Source organism: Grammomys surdaster, unplaced genomic scaffold, assembly GCF_004785775.1.
Source record: "Grammomys surdaster isolate TR1022 unplaced genomic scaffold, NIH_TR_1.0 126035, whole genome shotgun sequence".
NCBI lineage: Eukaryota > Metazoa > Chordata > Mammalia > Rodentia > Muridae > Grammomys > Grammomys surdaster.
The window spans coordinates 6,553,600-6,569,212 of record NW_021620848.1 but is presented as its reverse complement, the minus strand read 5'-3'; the positions used below and the strand labels follow the sequence as shown (position 1 = coordinate 6,569,212).

General features: G+C 49.3%; 1 protein-coding gene across 3 annotated transcripts in view; it reads left to right on the top strand.

Moving 5' to 3' along the window:
- The window catches only part of Gsn (gelsolin), a 54,142-nt gene extending 39,391 nt beyond the window's left edge, over positions 1-14,751 (top strand). For all 3 annotated transcript variants that reach the window (XM_028754658.1, XM_028754656.1, XM_028754657.1), the window contains 11 exons: positions 1,370-1,502; positions 2,634-2,722; positions 2,876-3,091; positions 5,323-5,456; positions 8,080-8,170; positions 9,240-9,410; positions 9,877-10,051; positions 10,972-11,096; positions 11,243-11,320; positions 13,335-13,395; positions 14,348-14,751. In XM_028754658.1, coding sequence (XP_028610491.1) covers positions 1,370-1,502; positions 2,634-2,722; positions 2,876-3,091; positions 5,323-5,456; positions 8,080-8,170; positions 9,240-9,410; positions 9,877-10,051; positions 10,972-11,096; positions 11,243-11,320; positions 13,335-13,395; positions 14,348-14,517 — 1,443 coding nt within the window. In that variant the 3' untranslated portion in view covers positions 14,518-14,751. The remainder of the gene's footprint in view (positions 1-1,369; positions 1,503-2,633; positions 2,723-2,875; positions 3,092-5,322; positions 5,457-8,079; positions 8,171-9,239; positions 9,411-9,876; positions 10,052-10,971; positions 11,097-11,242; positions 11,321-13,334; positions 13,396-14,347) is intronic.
- The last annotated feature ends 862 nt before the right edge of the window (positions 14,752-15,613 follow it).

Genomic DNA, 15,613 nt, shown 5'->3' with positions numbered 1-15,613 from the left:
TTTGTGGGGTTTGTTACTGTTATTTGTTTGACAGGATCTTGTCTTTTTTTTTTTTCTTTTTTCTTTTCTTTTTTCTTTTTTTTTTTTTTTTTTTGAGACAAGATTTCTCTGTGTAGTCCTGGTTGTCCTGGAAATCACTCTGTAGACCAGGCTGGCCTCGAACTCAGAAATCTGCCTGCCTCTGCCTCCTAAGTGCTGGGATTAAAGGCGTGTGCCACCACCACCACCACCCAGCGACAGGATCTTGTCTTACAGCCCAAACTAGCTTTGATCCTCAAGTCCTGGGGTTACAGATCAGCACCACTGTGCCCAGCCAGAAGGTCATCTTTGCAAACTTCTGTAGGATTTCTGGGAGTCTGTGCCAGGGCGCTGGGGATAAGAGAGTACCTTAGGAAAACACTATACTGCAGAACCAGGCGAGGGTTAATGTCTTCCTTGTGTGTATTTGGGTCTCCTTTTCAGTGTTGGGGCCCATTCTGGGCCTTGGCTTGTACACACCAGACAGATATCAGCCCTTGCCCCTTCCCTGTCATTATAGAATCTGGGATGAGGCTCATGGGCTCTGTTGTGTGGCAGTCCCCAGCTCCCGAATCTCCCTCCCTGGGAACTCAGAAGTCCCTGCTTACCCAGAGATGGTCTTGTGAAATTTGGGTAGAGGACATCTCTTGTTTCTAAGTTGAATGAATTCTTTATATTGGAATTTCTTAGATTTATGGAAATATTGCAGGTAGTCCATAACCCTCATCCGGCTTCTCCTTAGCCTAACGTAAGTAAGCAGGTGCATTTGTCAGCTAAGTGACTGAGACTGGCCAATGTTGACCACCAATTATAGGCGTGATTCTGGTTCTCCCAAGTTCTTTCCAAGCATTGTCCAGGCCAGCACATCATGTTTTCCGGTTGTCATTTTTCTTTTCATTATTTGTGATTTCAAAAGCTTTTCAGCAAATTCTACATCTTCTCAGTGACCCCACACTTAGTAAAAGTGTCTCACATATCCTGGGCTGGCCTTCAACTCTCTACATAGCTAAGGATAGTTTTCTGATCTCCTGCCTCTATCTCCTGAGTCCTAGGACTGAGGGTGTGCACCGTGATCCCTGGTTTATGTGGTGCTAGGGGAATAGAACCCAGGCTTTGCGCATGCTAGGCCAGCACTCGGCCAACTGTGAGCTACATTCTCGTCCTCAAGCTCCTCCTCCTTTTCTTCTGTTTACCCACCTTCCTATTCCAGGTACAGCAGCATCCATGCTACATGCAAGGTGGAAGAGTCAAAGAAAGCTTGGCTGTGCTGCAGAGCTGGGTGGGCCTGGACCTTGATCTGCCCCTCTGCCTGCCTCTGGTGCTCACAAGCCCTCCTTCTCTGTCCCCACAGGTCTCCAATGGTGGTGGTAGCATGTCTGTCTCCCTTGTGGCTGATGAGAACCCCTTCGCCCAGGGTGCCCTAAGATCTGAGGACTGCTTCATCCTGGACCATGGCAGAGATGGGAAAATCTTTGTTTGGAAAGGTATGGGGCGGGTCCTAGGTTCCACCTGTCACTATAGGTTTCTAGAATCTCAGTCCCAGGGAGAACAGAGTGCTAGAGACTGCTGGAACAGTGAAGGCAACCAGGATCTTTAATCACTGTCTCATTTTGCTGTTGATTCACTGTATGATCTTAGGCCCTTGCTGGGTCCGAGTCCTTGTTTGGGCTCAAATGAGTGTTTGCCAATTGTGTGACAAGATCAGTCCTCCAAGAAGTTAATAGACACATATGATGTGTGTGCGCGTGCATGTGTGTGTGCATGTGTGTGTTGAAACTCTGTGGGTCTAGTGCTTCCTGGGCCCCAGCATGCTGAACAGGGTTAAACAGTATATTATTATAAGACTTGGAACTCTTTGCTAGGTGTTGGGGCCCTTTGTGAAGGAGATTGTACCAGGAGGCACCAGGGAAGTCTTTGTGGATGAGTGGCTCCCATGAGGCTCTTGGGCCTGGGTTGTTTCTGAGAGCCCAGAGATGTCTGAGAAGACCCCCAGTGCTTCCTCAGACATTGACACTGATGCTGGGAAGATGGAAGGGAGGGAAGTAGGTAGAGACAGAAGAACTTGAGAGGCTCCTTGAGGCTGGGCTGTCTGTCTGAGGGATGTGGGCATGGACTGGCCAGGGCCTTGCCTGACTCTTCAGGGCTCTCGAGGACTGGAGCAGAGGCCAGACTGTGGATAGGGCATATCATCTTGCCTTGGAAGGAGGCTTCTGTGTAAAGTGTGCAGCTTGGGTGTCTGTACCGATGTGGCAGGCTAATTTCCTATGACCTCTCTGAGACCCGCATTTCCTTATACATGAGAGGGCACAAAGCAGTTATGACCTCCATGATTTAAGGCTGTCCTGAGGATTAAGTGGAATAATCTGTGTGTAGTTCTGGCACCGAATCTGTGTTCAGTAAACTAACCACAGTGGTTGTCATGGTTGCAGTTATTGGGCAGGAGAGGGGGTCTCTTGGAACTAGGAACCCTCAGTGCTTAGGGATGGTGCTCCCTGGCACTTAGGGGTGGTGCTCCCTGGCTGCTGTCTAAGTGTAAGACGTAGGGAGGTGGGTTGGCTTCCCCTTTCAGGGACCTCTGGCTTATAACCTTGCGTTATTTCTCTGACTTCTGGCAGGCAAGCAGGCCAACATGGAGGAGCGGAAGGCTGCCCTCAAAACGGCCTCTGACTTCATCTCCAAGATGGAGTACCCCAGGCAGACCCAGGTGAGGGTCTGATGGCAGGGAGAGGCATATTCAGTGGGGGTGAGAGATGTAGAAGGTCCCCCATCCTCCTCAGGGACCAGCCAGGCACCCGAGGCTCCCTAAGACCCCTGCTAGGGAGCCTTGCCACATCCTAAGCCTCTCCTCCCTTCCCAGGTTTCAGTCCTCCCAGAAGGCGGCGAGACCCCTCTCTTTAAGCAGTTCTTCAAGAACTGGCGGGACCCAGACCAGACAGACGGCCCTGGCCTGGGCTACCTCTCCAGCCACATTGCCAACGTGGAGCGTGTGCCTTTCGATGCTGCTACGCTGCACACCTCCACCGCCATGGCTGCCCAGCATGGCATGGATGATGATGGCACTGGCCAGAAACAGGTAACGGGAACCACAGTTCCAGAGCAAAGGATTCCCACAGCCCAGGCTCAGTCACTGGTCCGTTACACCAGATAATGGATGTTGAAGCGCAGATCGAGACTTTATCAACGTAGCCAAACTGGAGAAAACAAGAAACCCCCAAGTCCATCTTCACAGCATGGACATGAGCTCTGGGCTTAGGTATAGGGTGAGTTGGGGATAGACGTGTGCATGAATAAGCAGTCTTGGGCCAAGCATGGCGTGGTTAATCATCTCATATCTGGTTCAAAAGGCGAGGCCAGTTTAACTTCAGGGTACTGCCCCGCCCTATTGGATATTCACCATCACTGGAGGCGACCAGCCCCTCAAGAGTGAGCACAGGTTCAGGACAATGATTTATCTCTGTGCCTTCAGCCTTGAAGGCTCAAAGGCAGGTGAGACAGATGTGCAAGACTCCCCTTGAGGAAGTCACATGTCTACGAACTGAGCTGAGTAAGTGACCCAGACCCAAGCAAGATGGAGGATTCCGTGTCCTCCTGTCCTCAGTTACCCTGTGAGCCCGTGCTTTCTAACAACAACAGCAACAACAGACCACTTTCTAAGTGCTCGTTACAGCATCACTGTGCCTGAGCGGCTTCGGCTAGATGCCTCCCTTCCCTGTCTTCCTCTCAGGTACCTACTATAGCTTACACCCGACCCTCTGCCACCCTGAGGGTGTTTCTCCCAAGTTTTCACCACAGTTGTGGTGGGTGAGATTCTTCACTTTCACTTTTTTGTTTGTTTATTTTTTGTCAACAAACATTCTCTGAGTACCTACTATGTGCCAGGCTCTTTACTAGACTCCCAGACCCCATCTTTTTCCCTAGGAGTGCCTGGATGGGAGGGGAGGTGACCACAGCCACAGTAGAGTCTTGAAATCTGTTATTCCCAGAGCTGAAGAGAAGCTCTGGGGGTTTTGTGGGAATGGGGTGATTGGGATTGGCTTTCACAGTAGGAATAGGAGTTTTCTGCAAGGGAGTAGGGGCACACTCCAGACAGACCTGCTATTTGAGGAGGATAGGGACGGTGGCGTTCTCAGCAGGGACCATGAATGCAGTGCACAGGGTGTGGCAGTAATAAAATATTTTGGGTTTTCTTTTGTTTTTAGTAGATGTATGACAGATTTGGTTCTGTGCTTTAAAAGCCTGCCATTAAAATAGGCAGGAGGCAGAAACAAGAGCTGGAACATCTGGGAGTGGGGGCCATCGTGATCAGTTAGGGGAGAGAAGATAAGGCAGCTGGGAATGGAAAGATGGGGAGCAGGTAGAGAGGTGGAGGTGTGTTCATAGATGCTTAGGGCCCAGAGTACACCCCAGGCCAGCGTCTACGGTTTCCCTGAGAAGCATAGCGACAGTCACCATTACTGTCGTGGGTGCTGTTCTTTCCTTGCTACTAGATGGTTTATAGAGGAGGTGGTGAAAGCACTTGGTAGACAGAGAGTTGAGCCTGGCCATTTACTCACCCTCTGTGAGCCTCACTTGCTCATCATAAAATGAGGTTTGAGCCATCCCCTTCAAGACTCCACGCTGCAGGCTCAGTGCCTCCATGTGAACACCAGATGTCACTGCAGGGCCTCCTGGTGACCAGTCGCTAGAGCTAGCTGTCTGTACAGATCCGCCTGCAGAGGGGTCATTCTGAGGCCACCCAGCTATGGCCCAGATGAATGAGATGACCCATAAAATCCACAGGAGAGTAGAAATATTAGTGATAATAATCCCAATCCTGTTAATAGCAGTTGAGCCTAATAGAGCTAGCTCATGGTAGGGGGCATCATGACATCTTCATGACTAGAATTTAAGGCTTGACACCTAAGGCTGTTGTCACCATCACTTTTCAGGTGAGAAAACCAAGGCTCTGAGAGGTGCTGTCAGAAGTCACATGACCCTCAAGGGGCGGGGCTTAGGTTTGACTCAGGCCTGGCTCAATCTTCTAATCTAGAGCTGTCTTGGGGGGCTTTTCAGGGGGAAGAACAGATCACTGGTCATTTGTGGTGGGAAGAGCCAGAGCAGGAACTTTGGGATCATAGCCCGCTGTGCCTCTCAGTGGCTCTGTGTACCAGGCAAATTATTTAACTTGTCTTGGGCCTGGAGAGCACCACGCTCCTATGAAAAGCTTGTCCTGTTCTCTACACTGTCCACTATACTGGAGTCTCCAGCTTGCCCAGGGTGACAGAGGGCACACTGCAGTGTCTGATCTCAGCTCTGCCTCTACAGATCTGGAGAATTGAAGGTTCCAACAAGGTGCCAGTGGACCCTGCCACATACGGGCAGTTCTATGGAGGCGACAGCTACATCATTCTGTACAACTACCGCCACGGTGGCCGCCAGGGACAGATCATCTACAACTGGTGAGGAGCCTGGGCTGTCTGCTGAGTCTTAGGGGGAGTGTGAGGGGCCATGACTGTGCCTGAATATGCTGACTAAGAGAAGAGACTGAGTTGATCTGAGGAGTCTGGAGGACAGAGGCCTAAGCTTGGACAGGATACCCTGCTAGGACCCATTCTCATGCAGAGTCACAACTCTGAACTTCCTGTCCTCAGACTATGGCATGCTCAACTTAGGGACAGAGACACACCGACCCAGCAGCTCCTGCCAGGCAGTGCCAAGTGCTAAAACCAGTTTATCCTTCCAGAGGCTTCTGTTGTAATAACTTCAGATTATCCTGTACTACAGAAATATATATATATATATATATATATATATATATATATATATATGTATATGTATATGTATATATGTATATATATATTTAAATTGTATAATTATTTAAATTGATGTATGTATATACACCAATTTAAATAATTGTTTTACAGCAGAGCATACAATCAATCACATTGCTCCAGACCCAAAACAAAGCCTACAGGTGTCATTCTGAACTTTTTGTTACACCTGTGACTCATCTGCCAAGCCCTACCCTTTACCCCTTGACAACTTTGGCAATTTTTATCTATCCTTTTTGCAGAATTACTGGAAGGATGTATAATGTAAGCACACACTAAGTGTATTGCCCTGTAGCTGACCTTTTAGCTATTACCTTCCTGGAAACTGACAGCTTCCTGATGTGGGTGTGTGTCTAACAGCTGTGACATTCCTTTGGGTTGCTGTACCGTGATTTATTGACAAGCTCCAGCACCCATGCATACTTGGGTGCAAGTCCGCTGTATCATCAGCATTAGTGACTGTTAGCAAACAGATGGGTGTTTAGAGAAGTCTCTATAATGAGTTCCCAGGAGTGGATTGCCAGACTCAGGGAGTCAGTGGACCTGTCAGTCATTTTGATAGATAGCCCCAGCTTCCCAGCTAGTGCCTGGGGCCTTTCATATCCCTGTATTCCTGCCAGCTACATACAGGAGACCCTGTTTCCCTGGATCTACCTCAGGAGATTGTGTTGTTAAACTCATGGTTAGTTTATAAAGTGGTATCTTATTAGACTTTAAGTTTGCATTTGGGGCCAGGGTGTGGCTCAGTGGCAGAGCACTTGTGTGCATGCTGGTGGCACTGGGTCCCTCCCCTAGTACTGAAAGACAAACAATACTGAAACTGGTGTCCCTGTTACTAGACAGTTTCAGACTTTTGTCTGAATAATAGTTGTATTTCTTCTCCGTTGAAGTTTTCATTTTGAAATACTTTTAGACCCACTGAAAAGTTGCAAACAAAACAAAACAAGACACCCTGGTCAGTTCTCACATATGCCCTGTCACATCTGCCTCCCTTCACAGCCCAGGCCACTGTGGCCAGCTGATGCAGGGCTGTGCACCTGTCTGTGTCTACTCTGTGTCACCAGGTCTCCATTCCTCAGTCTTTCCTGGCCCAGGCCTTAACCCAAGACCCCATGGGACTACTCTAGGGCTTAGGACCCCTCAGAGGGATTCTGCCACAGTCTACCCTTTTCCTTTATGACCATAAGCCCATGAAGAGTAATGTTCAGGAATCATGTACACGGATTGTATGGCAGTCCCATACTTTTAAAAGCATCTGCTTTTTGTTTGTTTGTTTGCTTGTTTCTCTTGTTTTGTTGTTGTTTTGGTTTTTTGAGACAGGGTTTTTCTGTGTAGCCTTGGTTGTCCTGGAAACCAGGCTGGCTTTGAACTCACAGAGATCCACATGCCTCTGCTTCCCAAGTGCTGTCACTAAAACCGTGTGCCACCACTGGCCAGCTGAGAGCATCAGTATTTTAAAGCTAAATATAGATTTCATTATTGCAGGGACATGGGGATGCTAGAGTTTCAACTCAGAGCCTGGCACATGCTAGGCAAGCCATTGCCAGTGATCTATAAATAAGCTCAGTACCGATTTTTACCTTTTATTGTGAGGCAGAGTCTCATGAATTTGGCCATGCTGGCCTTGAACTTGCAATTCTTCTCCCTTAATTCCCCAGGTAGCTGAGACTACAGGCCTGTATCACTAAGTTCAACATACAATACAAAATTTTTAGGAGGTTTTTTGACATATAGTGTGTACCAGGGACAGTAGTATAAGGCCCAGCGTTGGCAAGAAGCTGGGGCGGGAGGATTTTGAGTCTCCCTAACTCTCCTTCTCAGGGCAGTTACCACACACAGCAAACATCCAGGTGTCCCTTTCCCGTGCCTCCATGAGGGTGACTGACTGGTGTCTTTCTTCACAGATGGCACATGTCATTCCAGCTGTTTCTGACCCATCTTTGTATACTGGGAAATGCCCTGACTACTTTTGCACACTTAGCATCTGAGTCTCAGCACCCTATCTGTATGTCTATCAGGGGACCCAGGGAGTCTCAGGCACATTTAAGACAAGGGAATCTGCCCGGTGTATCTGATCTAGGAGCGGGCAGGTTGACGAAGCTGTTGTCTCTGGCTCTCCCGATGGTCCCTGCACTTCCCCATCCCAGCTCCACCCCTACAACAAGCAGCTTCATGGGTTACTAGAGCTCAGGGCAAGGAAGAGACCCAGAGTTCTATGGAAACTGGCGCTCAATCTCTCTCCCTCCTCTAGGCAGGGTGCCCAGTCTACCCAGGATGAGGTTGCTGCTTCTGCCATCCTGACTGCCCAGCTGGATGAGGAGCTGGGAGGAACTCCTGTCCAGGTGAGCCAAAACAGGCCTTGTCAGGCTTCAGCCAGGGCTTCGTCCGTCTGCTCACTTAGCTGCCTGATTATCCATGGATTCATTCATGCATCTGCCCATCCATCCATCTATCCATCCACCCACCCACCCACCCACACATCCACCCACATATCCATCTATCTATCCACACATTCATCCACCCACCCATCCATTTAATCCATCTACTCACCCATCTACCCATCCATCCATCCATCCATCCATCATCCATCCATCATCCATCCATCCATCCATCCATCCATCATCCATCCATCCATCCATCCATCTACCCATCCATCATCCATCCATCCATCTATCCATCCATCCATCATCCATCCATCCATCCACCCACCCATACACCCTACATCTATCAATCTGTCTATCTACTTACCTACCCATGCAGTAAACATTTATGCAGGGCTTCTATGAGTTAGACTTAATGTCTGTATCCAGATATGTAGACACTGTCCTTACAGGGCAGTGTCCCCATACCCGCCCCTTGGTTGTCTACCAGGGGATGACACAGTTGATCCCTGCAGGGCACATTTAGGACGAGGAAATCCATGTGCTGTGTTTAGATCTAAGTAAGAAGACAGACTAGGGATAAGGAGAATTGGGAGTTGGGTCCACATGGGATACAGTGGTGCCTCCAGACCTGAAAGGCTCTTCACGTCCCCTCACCCTCTCATGTGTCTGGGACTGACATCAGCATTCTGGAAGAATGTACTCAAGCAATCTGTCCTTCCTTTTAAGGCCATGTTTATGAACTTGGGCTTCCCTGGTTCTTGGACCAGACTCAGGGGCTGCAAGGCAATGCTTCACAGGGGCAGATGGTGGGAAAACAGCACCCAGAGGACCTGGGCAGTGACATCATCTCCAGCTTTCTCTTCTCAGTACCATGGTGCTGCAGAGTCATGATGCTCCCTGCACGCTGCTCCCAACCATAGTCAGACACAGTGTGGTGCCCTTACTGGAGGGAATGATCCAGAACAACATTAAAAAAAGAAAGAAAGAAAAGAAGAGAAAAGTTGACTTTCTTCTTTCTCACTGCCAGAGCCGAGTGGTCCAAGGCAAAGAACCTGCACACCTCATGAGCCTGTTTGGCGGGAAGCCTATGATCATCTATAAGGGTGGCACCTCCCGAGACGGTGGGCAGACAGCTCCTGCCAGTATCCGCCTCTTCCAAGTCCGAGCCAGCAGCTCTGGAGCCACCAGGGCTGTTGAGGTAATGCCCAGTCCTAGAACATGGGCTCCTGAAGTCTTCTACACCCGATAAGTAGGGCTCCAGCAGCCTGGGGTTGGGTGGACCTGGCTGGGAGGAGGAGGCCGATTTTCCAGAGCTTCCTGCCCTGGCAGCCCCTTACTCCTCACACACTTTCCAGCACTGCCTCACCTAGAACTCATTCTGTGCAGCCAGGACACCGTTTCTGATTCCATTCTAGTAGATACTATGGTCTTGGCACTGTGGAGAATTATTTCATTACTGGCTTTGTTTTGAACATACAACTTTTGTTAACGCAGCCCCAAATTCCAGATAATTTTCCCTTACCACAATACATCCGAGAAGCGTGAGTATTAGCCAGACCTCTCAGTCTCTAAACTCTGTGCTCTCCATCTCTGAAGGGAAGAAGTTTGTCTCACTGCAGTTCCTCCCCCCTTTTTGAGTGACTTTTTTCCCATCCCACTTCCAGGTGATGCCTAAGGCTGGTGCTCTGAACTCCAACGATGCCTTTGTGCTGAAAACCCCCTCCGCTGCCTACCTGTGGGTGGGTGCAGGAGCCAGCAAGGCGGAGAAAGCCGGTGCCCAGGAGCTTCTGAAGGTGCTTCGGGCCCAGCACGTGCAGGTGGAGGAAGGCAGAGAGCCAGGTGCGAGCGGGGACTCACTAATTCCCACTGCCCGGGTCTTCATCTCCACATCCTTCTCTGGTGCCTTCGCCCTCCCGTGTTTCGAAGGAATGAGGGTGATAGCCCGTGTCTTGTCTCCTGAAGAAAGGGGAACTTGGCATGGATGGTCCAAGAGGGCCTCAGAGGATGATGACCATTTCCCAGGAAGTCTTGTGAGAGCGATGAGTGACAGAGTCAGAGAGGCTCCTCACCTTCAGATCTGTAGAGAGGAAGGACCGCTTCAGTCCTCTGCCCTCTTTGCTGCCGATACTCAGAATTCCCCCCTGCCCCCTTTCTTGGTATCTCATGGAAGCAGTGAAGGACGTCTTGGTCTGTGCATACTCTGTCCACGCATGCATGGACAGGCAGTCTCTCTGTCCAGCAGACACGTCTATTAGGATGGCTGTTCTGTACCTCCCAGCCCCAGTTTGGTGGCTGATGGTCACGGTGGCTTTTGAGGACTTGAAATGTAGCTGGTAGGAATGAGTGGACACGAGGAAGTTGTGTCTTTAATGGTGACACATTTCTACAGAAATGGCCACAGACAGGCAGAACACACATAGACAGCAGGTATTGTAGAAACAGCATGGAAATCAGACTTAAAACAGATTTGCCTTCTGGTTTTTCCACTCCCAGGCTGTTTTAGGTAAATTGCTGACTCTGGGCCTCTACCACCTCATGTGTTGAATGGAGATAATTAGCCCGGTCCTGCAGTGCTGTTGTCTCCGCACTCTGTCTTCTGCCCGCTCACCCTCTCCAGGCCTTTCTTTCCGTTCCCTTCCATCTTGAGCCTCTTTGGATCTTAAAGTAGAGAGCAGCCAGCTGTATTTGGGCACAGTTTGGTGAGATATGCTCATTGGGTAAGGGTTTCCCTTGGCAACTGATGTGATCTCCCCTCACAGATGCCTTCTGGGAGGCTCTGGGCGGGAAGACTGCCTACCGCACATCCCCCAGGCTTAAGGACAAGAAAATGGATGCCCATCCTCCTCGACTCTTTGCCTGCTCCAACAAGATTGGACGCTTTGTGGTGAGTCTGGAGATGACACCTCTGCTTGTTTCTGGGGAGGGAGGCATGTTCAGGGATCAGTGGACCTTAAAGACTATCTCTTTAAACTCATCCTGGGAACCAATGGGGCTGATGCTTCTTCCTTGACCCCCTTTGACCCTTCCCAGATCGAAGAGGTTCCTGGCGAACTTATGCAGGAAGACCTGGCTACTGATGACGTCATGCTCCTGGACACCTGGGACCAGGTGAGTGAAGGACAGAGAGAAGACCTGAGTAGAGGGAAAAGCTGGACTCTTAGTTCTAAGATGAGCCACCATGGGGAGGACATAAAAGACATAAAAAAACACCAGGTGTTTCCAGCAATTGCTGCAAGCCACACCCCCTCTCTGAGCCTCCCTTTCTACAGTCGTAACATGGAAGTGATGGGACCTGCCTGGCAGATACATGGAATCTGCTCAGCACCCTAGAAACCCACGTCACGTAACCCTGCATCATGTCATTCTCCCCTAGCTTCAGGGGAGTGTGAGTCCTGGCTTTACATATGTCTTTGCAGAAAGTTGAACTTAGTAGTGTGTCGTGTGCAGGTGTAAGCTGCCCAGTGACATTTGGAAGCTTGAAAATGTCACTCCCCACCTCTGAGCCATCTTGTGCCATCTGCTAGGGTAGCTGCTGTTAATACCCCAGCAGAGATGTCAACATTCATTCATTCATTCATTCATTCATCCAGTATCGGTTGAGTATCTGCATAGTGCTCTGTGCTGGGGATGCTGGGAATGAAGGATTACATCAAGTTGACCTCTGCCCACTCTGATCTATTCCCATGGAAGTGTCAGCTCAGTAACTCTTCTATCAAGTGTCTGTTCCCAGCATCCTCCAGGCTGTAGAATGGCTGAACACAAAGTCCCATGTCTTTCTCCCATGGGGCAGCTTAGGGACAGCTCAGTGGGAAGATTGATGTTTGCAGTTTGAACGATATGGCTGTCATCATTGACTAAGCGGTCAGTGACATTACCTGCTTACGCATCTTCTTAGCAGTCCTCGGCCAGTGTTTCTTACTTAGCTTTACCATCTTCCAGACAAAATGCTAAGTGCTGGGGACCCTGAGACAAATCCAAGGGACACAGGGCCAGTCCTGTGACTCAGAGGGCTCTCCAGTTCTGAAAGGAACTCATTTATAAATAAGGAAAAGCCATCGAGCTTGGAATTTTCTTGTTTAAGTCGTTTGATAAAATTGATTGCCATTGATAAATGACAGTCTTTCTTGAGTGTGATCATCTTGAAAGAAGCGTAAAAATAGATGACAGAGCTGGGGAGATGGCCTAGTGGATGAAGTACTTGCTAAACACATGTGAGGATCTGAGTTCAGGTCTTCAGAACCCAAGGAAAAGCCCAGAGTGATGGGGTTTGTCTGTGATGCCATGCTCCTGAGGAAGAGGATAATGAGGGAATCAGAGGCAGGAGACTCCCCAGATGCTCATGGGCCAGCTTATCTGGCTACAATACTATGAACAAGAAGATCCTACCTCAAAGTTTAAGGTGAGGACAGCACCCAAGGTTGTCTTCTGACCTCCGCGTGTGCTCTGTGGCAAAAGTATGCACATGTACACACACACAAATGTAAAGCAGAAATAGATGGCGTGTAAACACCGGCAGAAGTTTTTATGTGTGTGACATAAGACTCACAGTGACCTGGGACTTTCATTACAAGCTTTAGACACATATCAGTCAAGATGCAGTGATGGGTAGCCTTTCCGAGAGCATTTGATGAATGAATCTACACCTTTAAAGGTGTGGCTCGTGAGCTCTTAAAGAGGGCTTTCCAACTCTGCCTCTGTATTGCAGTGATTGCGGGTGTGCAGGCTGGGATGAGGAAATGTGAGGAATGGTGTAGCCTGAGGTAAACTGGACCTACCCACCAAAGGGGCACCCCTTTCAGCTTCACCCCAGTGAAGATGATGGCCCAGCTTCCAGATTCTCCTGTGTTTTAGGAGAAGCTGGAAACCCAGACTCTTAGGCCATCATTGATAACTAAATTAGAAGACGGTGCTATTATAGACCAACAGGTTAACGGCAAACACATTTGTAGGCCGCTGCTTTGCAGCTCTGTTCCGCGCTCCAGTTGCTGTTTGAAGGCTGTTAGTTGTGGAGAGTTTTGTCTTTTTTCTGGTACCCAGGACCCTCCTCCACCCTTGTTCTTCATGAGGCAGTGACTGTTGCTGGCACCTCTCACTCAATTCTCATTTCACATCTCATCTCCAGGTCTTTGTCTGGGTTGGAAAGGACTCCCAAGAAGAGGAAAAGACAGAAGCGATGACCTCCGGTGAGGACCCAAGGCTCTGGGGGTGGGGTAGGGTATGTGTGTGTGTCTGGTTGTGGATGGGGGTGAGTCTTAGGCTGTAGGTGGGAGGGTCTTTGGCTGGGGGTGGGGATGAGGTCTTTGGATGTAGGTGAGTGTGGGGTGTGGGCCTTTGGCTGGGGGTGGGTGTGAGATAAAGGCTGGGGGTTGGTGGGAACAGCTTCTGATGCTCTTCTAGGAGTTAGCATCTGTGGGGATGGAGACTTTCTGCTCATAGTCTGACCTTCTAGAGCCCTCCTTGGGGTGATACCCCAATAGTTGTTTGTGATAACCAGAAGCAATCAGTTCATAAAGACAGAAGGTTTACTTTGGAAGTTTCAGCCCAGGTTGATCAACTCTGGTGACAGCCTGTGGTGAGGCATGGAGGTGGGAAGTGTGTACAAAGTAAAGCCATGGGGACTTGGAGGGGAGATGGAAGTGTGGGGGAGGGGTCTCACCTTCATCACCTTCAACAAGCAGAAGATACTTCCTCTTAGAGAGGCTCTGAGGTATGCTCCAGGTCTAACCTGTAGCCTATAGTGAAGAGATCAGTATGCCCCTTCAGAATGCCTGAGGGCCTACTGGAGAAGGAAGGAACCCAGGAGAGGCCATATCTAATTCCCAGCGTGTCCAAGGCATTCCCTTGTTAGGGACCCCAACTAGGAAAGCAGAATCCTGGAAGCTAATCTAGAGGCTGGGAATCAAAGAGCACTTTATTTAATATCTTTTAATCACCAGAGAGGAAATGATACATGCAGGGAAGGGCTGAGAACTTTGTGAAGAAGGAATTTAAGCAGAAGTTTCTGTTCTTCCTGTGTTGGGAGGAATTCATGTGGGGTCTTTGCCTGTGTTTAGTGGTGGTGGTTAGTAGGGCTGTTCTCTCCCTGAGGAGAGCACCCTGAGAATCCCTGGGCCTCCTTCTCCTGTGTGTCTGCAGCTAAGCGGTACATCGAGACAGATCCAGCCAATCGGGACAGGCGGACCCCCATCACAGTCGTTAGGCAGGGCTTTGAGCCTCCTTCCTTCGTGGGCTGGTTCCTTGGCTGGGATGACAACTACTGGTCGATGGATCCCTTGGACCGAGCCTTGGCTGAGCTGGCTGCCTGAGTAAGGACCAGAGCCACCAGTGTCACCAATCAGTGCCTTTGAGGGTTGTCCTCCCAAAGAGATCATATGGCAAGCAGAAAACTATGGTGTGTGTGCATGTTTTTGTTTTTTGTTGTTTTTTTTTTTACAGTAGCCAAAACAAGCCCTGTGAAAACTCAGGGTCTTTACAGAATTGCTTCAAATATCTGTACTTTGGAAATGAAACCCAATAAAAGCTTTTTGGAGTGTGTTTTCCTCAGGTGTCTCACTGCTTTCTGAATTCCATGGCTCTGGACCGTGGTGATCCGGAGGTGCCCAGGCAGATGCCTCCCATGGGCCGGTGAGCGAGCAGATGAACTTTTACCCATCCTGTATGTACATCTTTGTCCTTGAGGAAAGCTGTACACAGATCGCACTGTAGACTGTCCTTGTCTGCTTTCTGTTGCAGTGATAACGACACTGACCAAAAGCAACTGGAGGAGGAAACGGCTTATGTCATCTTATAGCTTATAGCCTGTCATGAAAGGAGGTCAGGTCAGGAACTCAAGACAGGAACCTAGAGGCAGGAACTGAAGAAGAGGCCACAAAAGAATGCTATTTATTTGGTTTGCTCCCCAACCTGCCTAGGGGGTTGGCACCTCCCCTAGTGGGCTGGACCCTCCCACATCAATCATTAACAGAGAAAGTGACTTGCCTACAGACCACCTAATAGAGGCAATTGCTCAACTGAGGTTCCCTTTCCCCAGATGACCCTGGCTTGTGTCTAGCAGACAAAAGCTAACTGGAACAGGAAAACACTGAAGCAAGATGCAGGACGTTACCTAAGAGGGGCCAAGAGGGAAAGAAGGCTGAGTGGAACTCTCTTACCATTTAGTCCAGTAAAATTTGCAAAGCTTTTAGATAGGCCTGGGCCAAAGGTGAAATGTCTTGTTTTAGTTTGATGGAATGGTCTGTTTTGTTTCTTTTTTTCAAAATTGAACCTCAGATCCTGTGCAAGTTAGACAAGTGCTGTCTACCACTGAGCTCTATTCCTAACCTGTTCTCTCTCTCTCTCTCTCTCTCTCTCTCTCTCTCTCTCTCTCTCCCTCTCCCTCTCCCTCTCCCTCTCCCTCTCCCA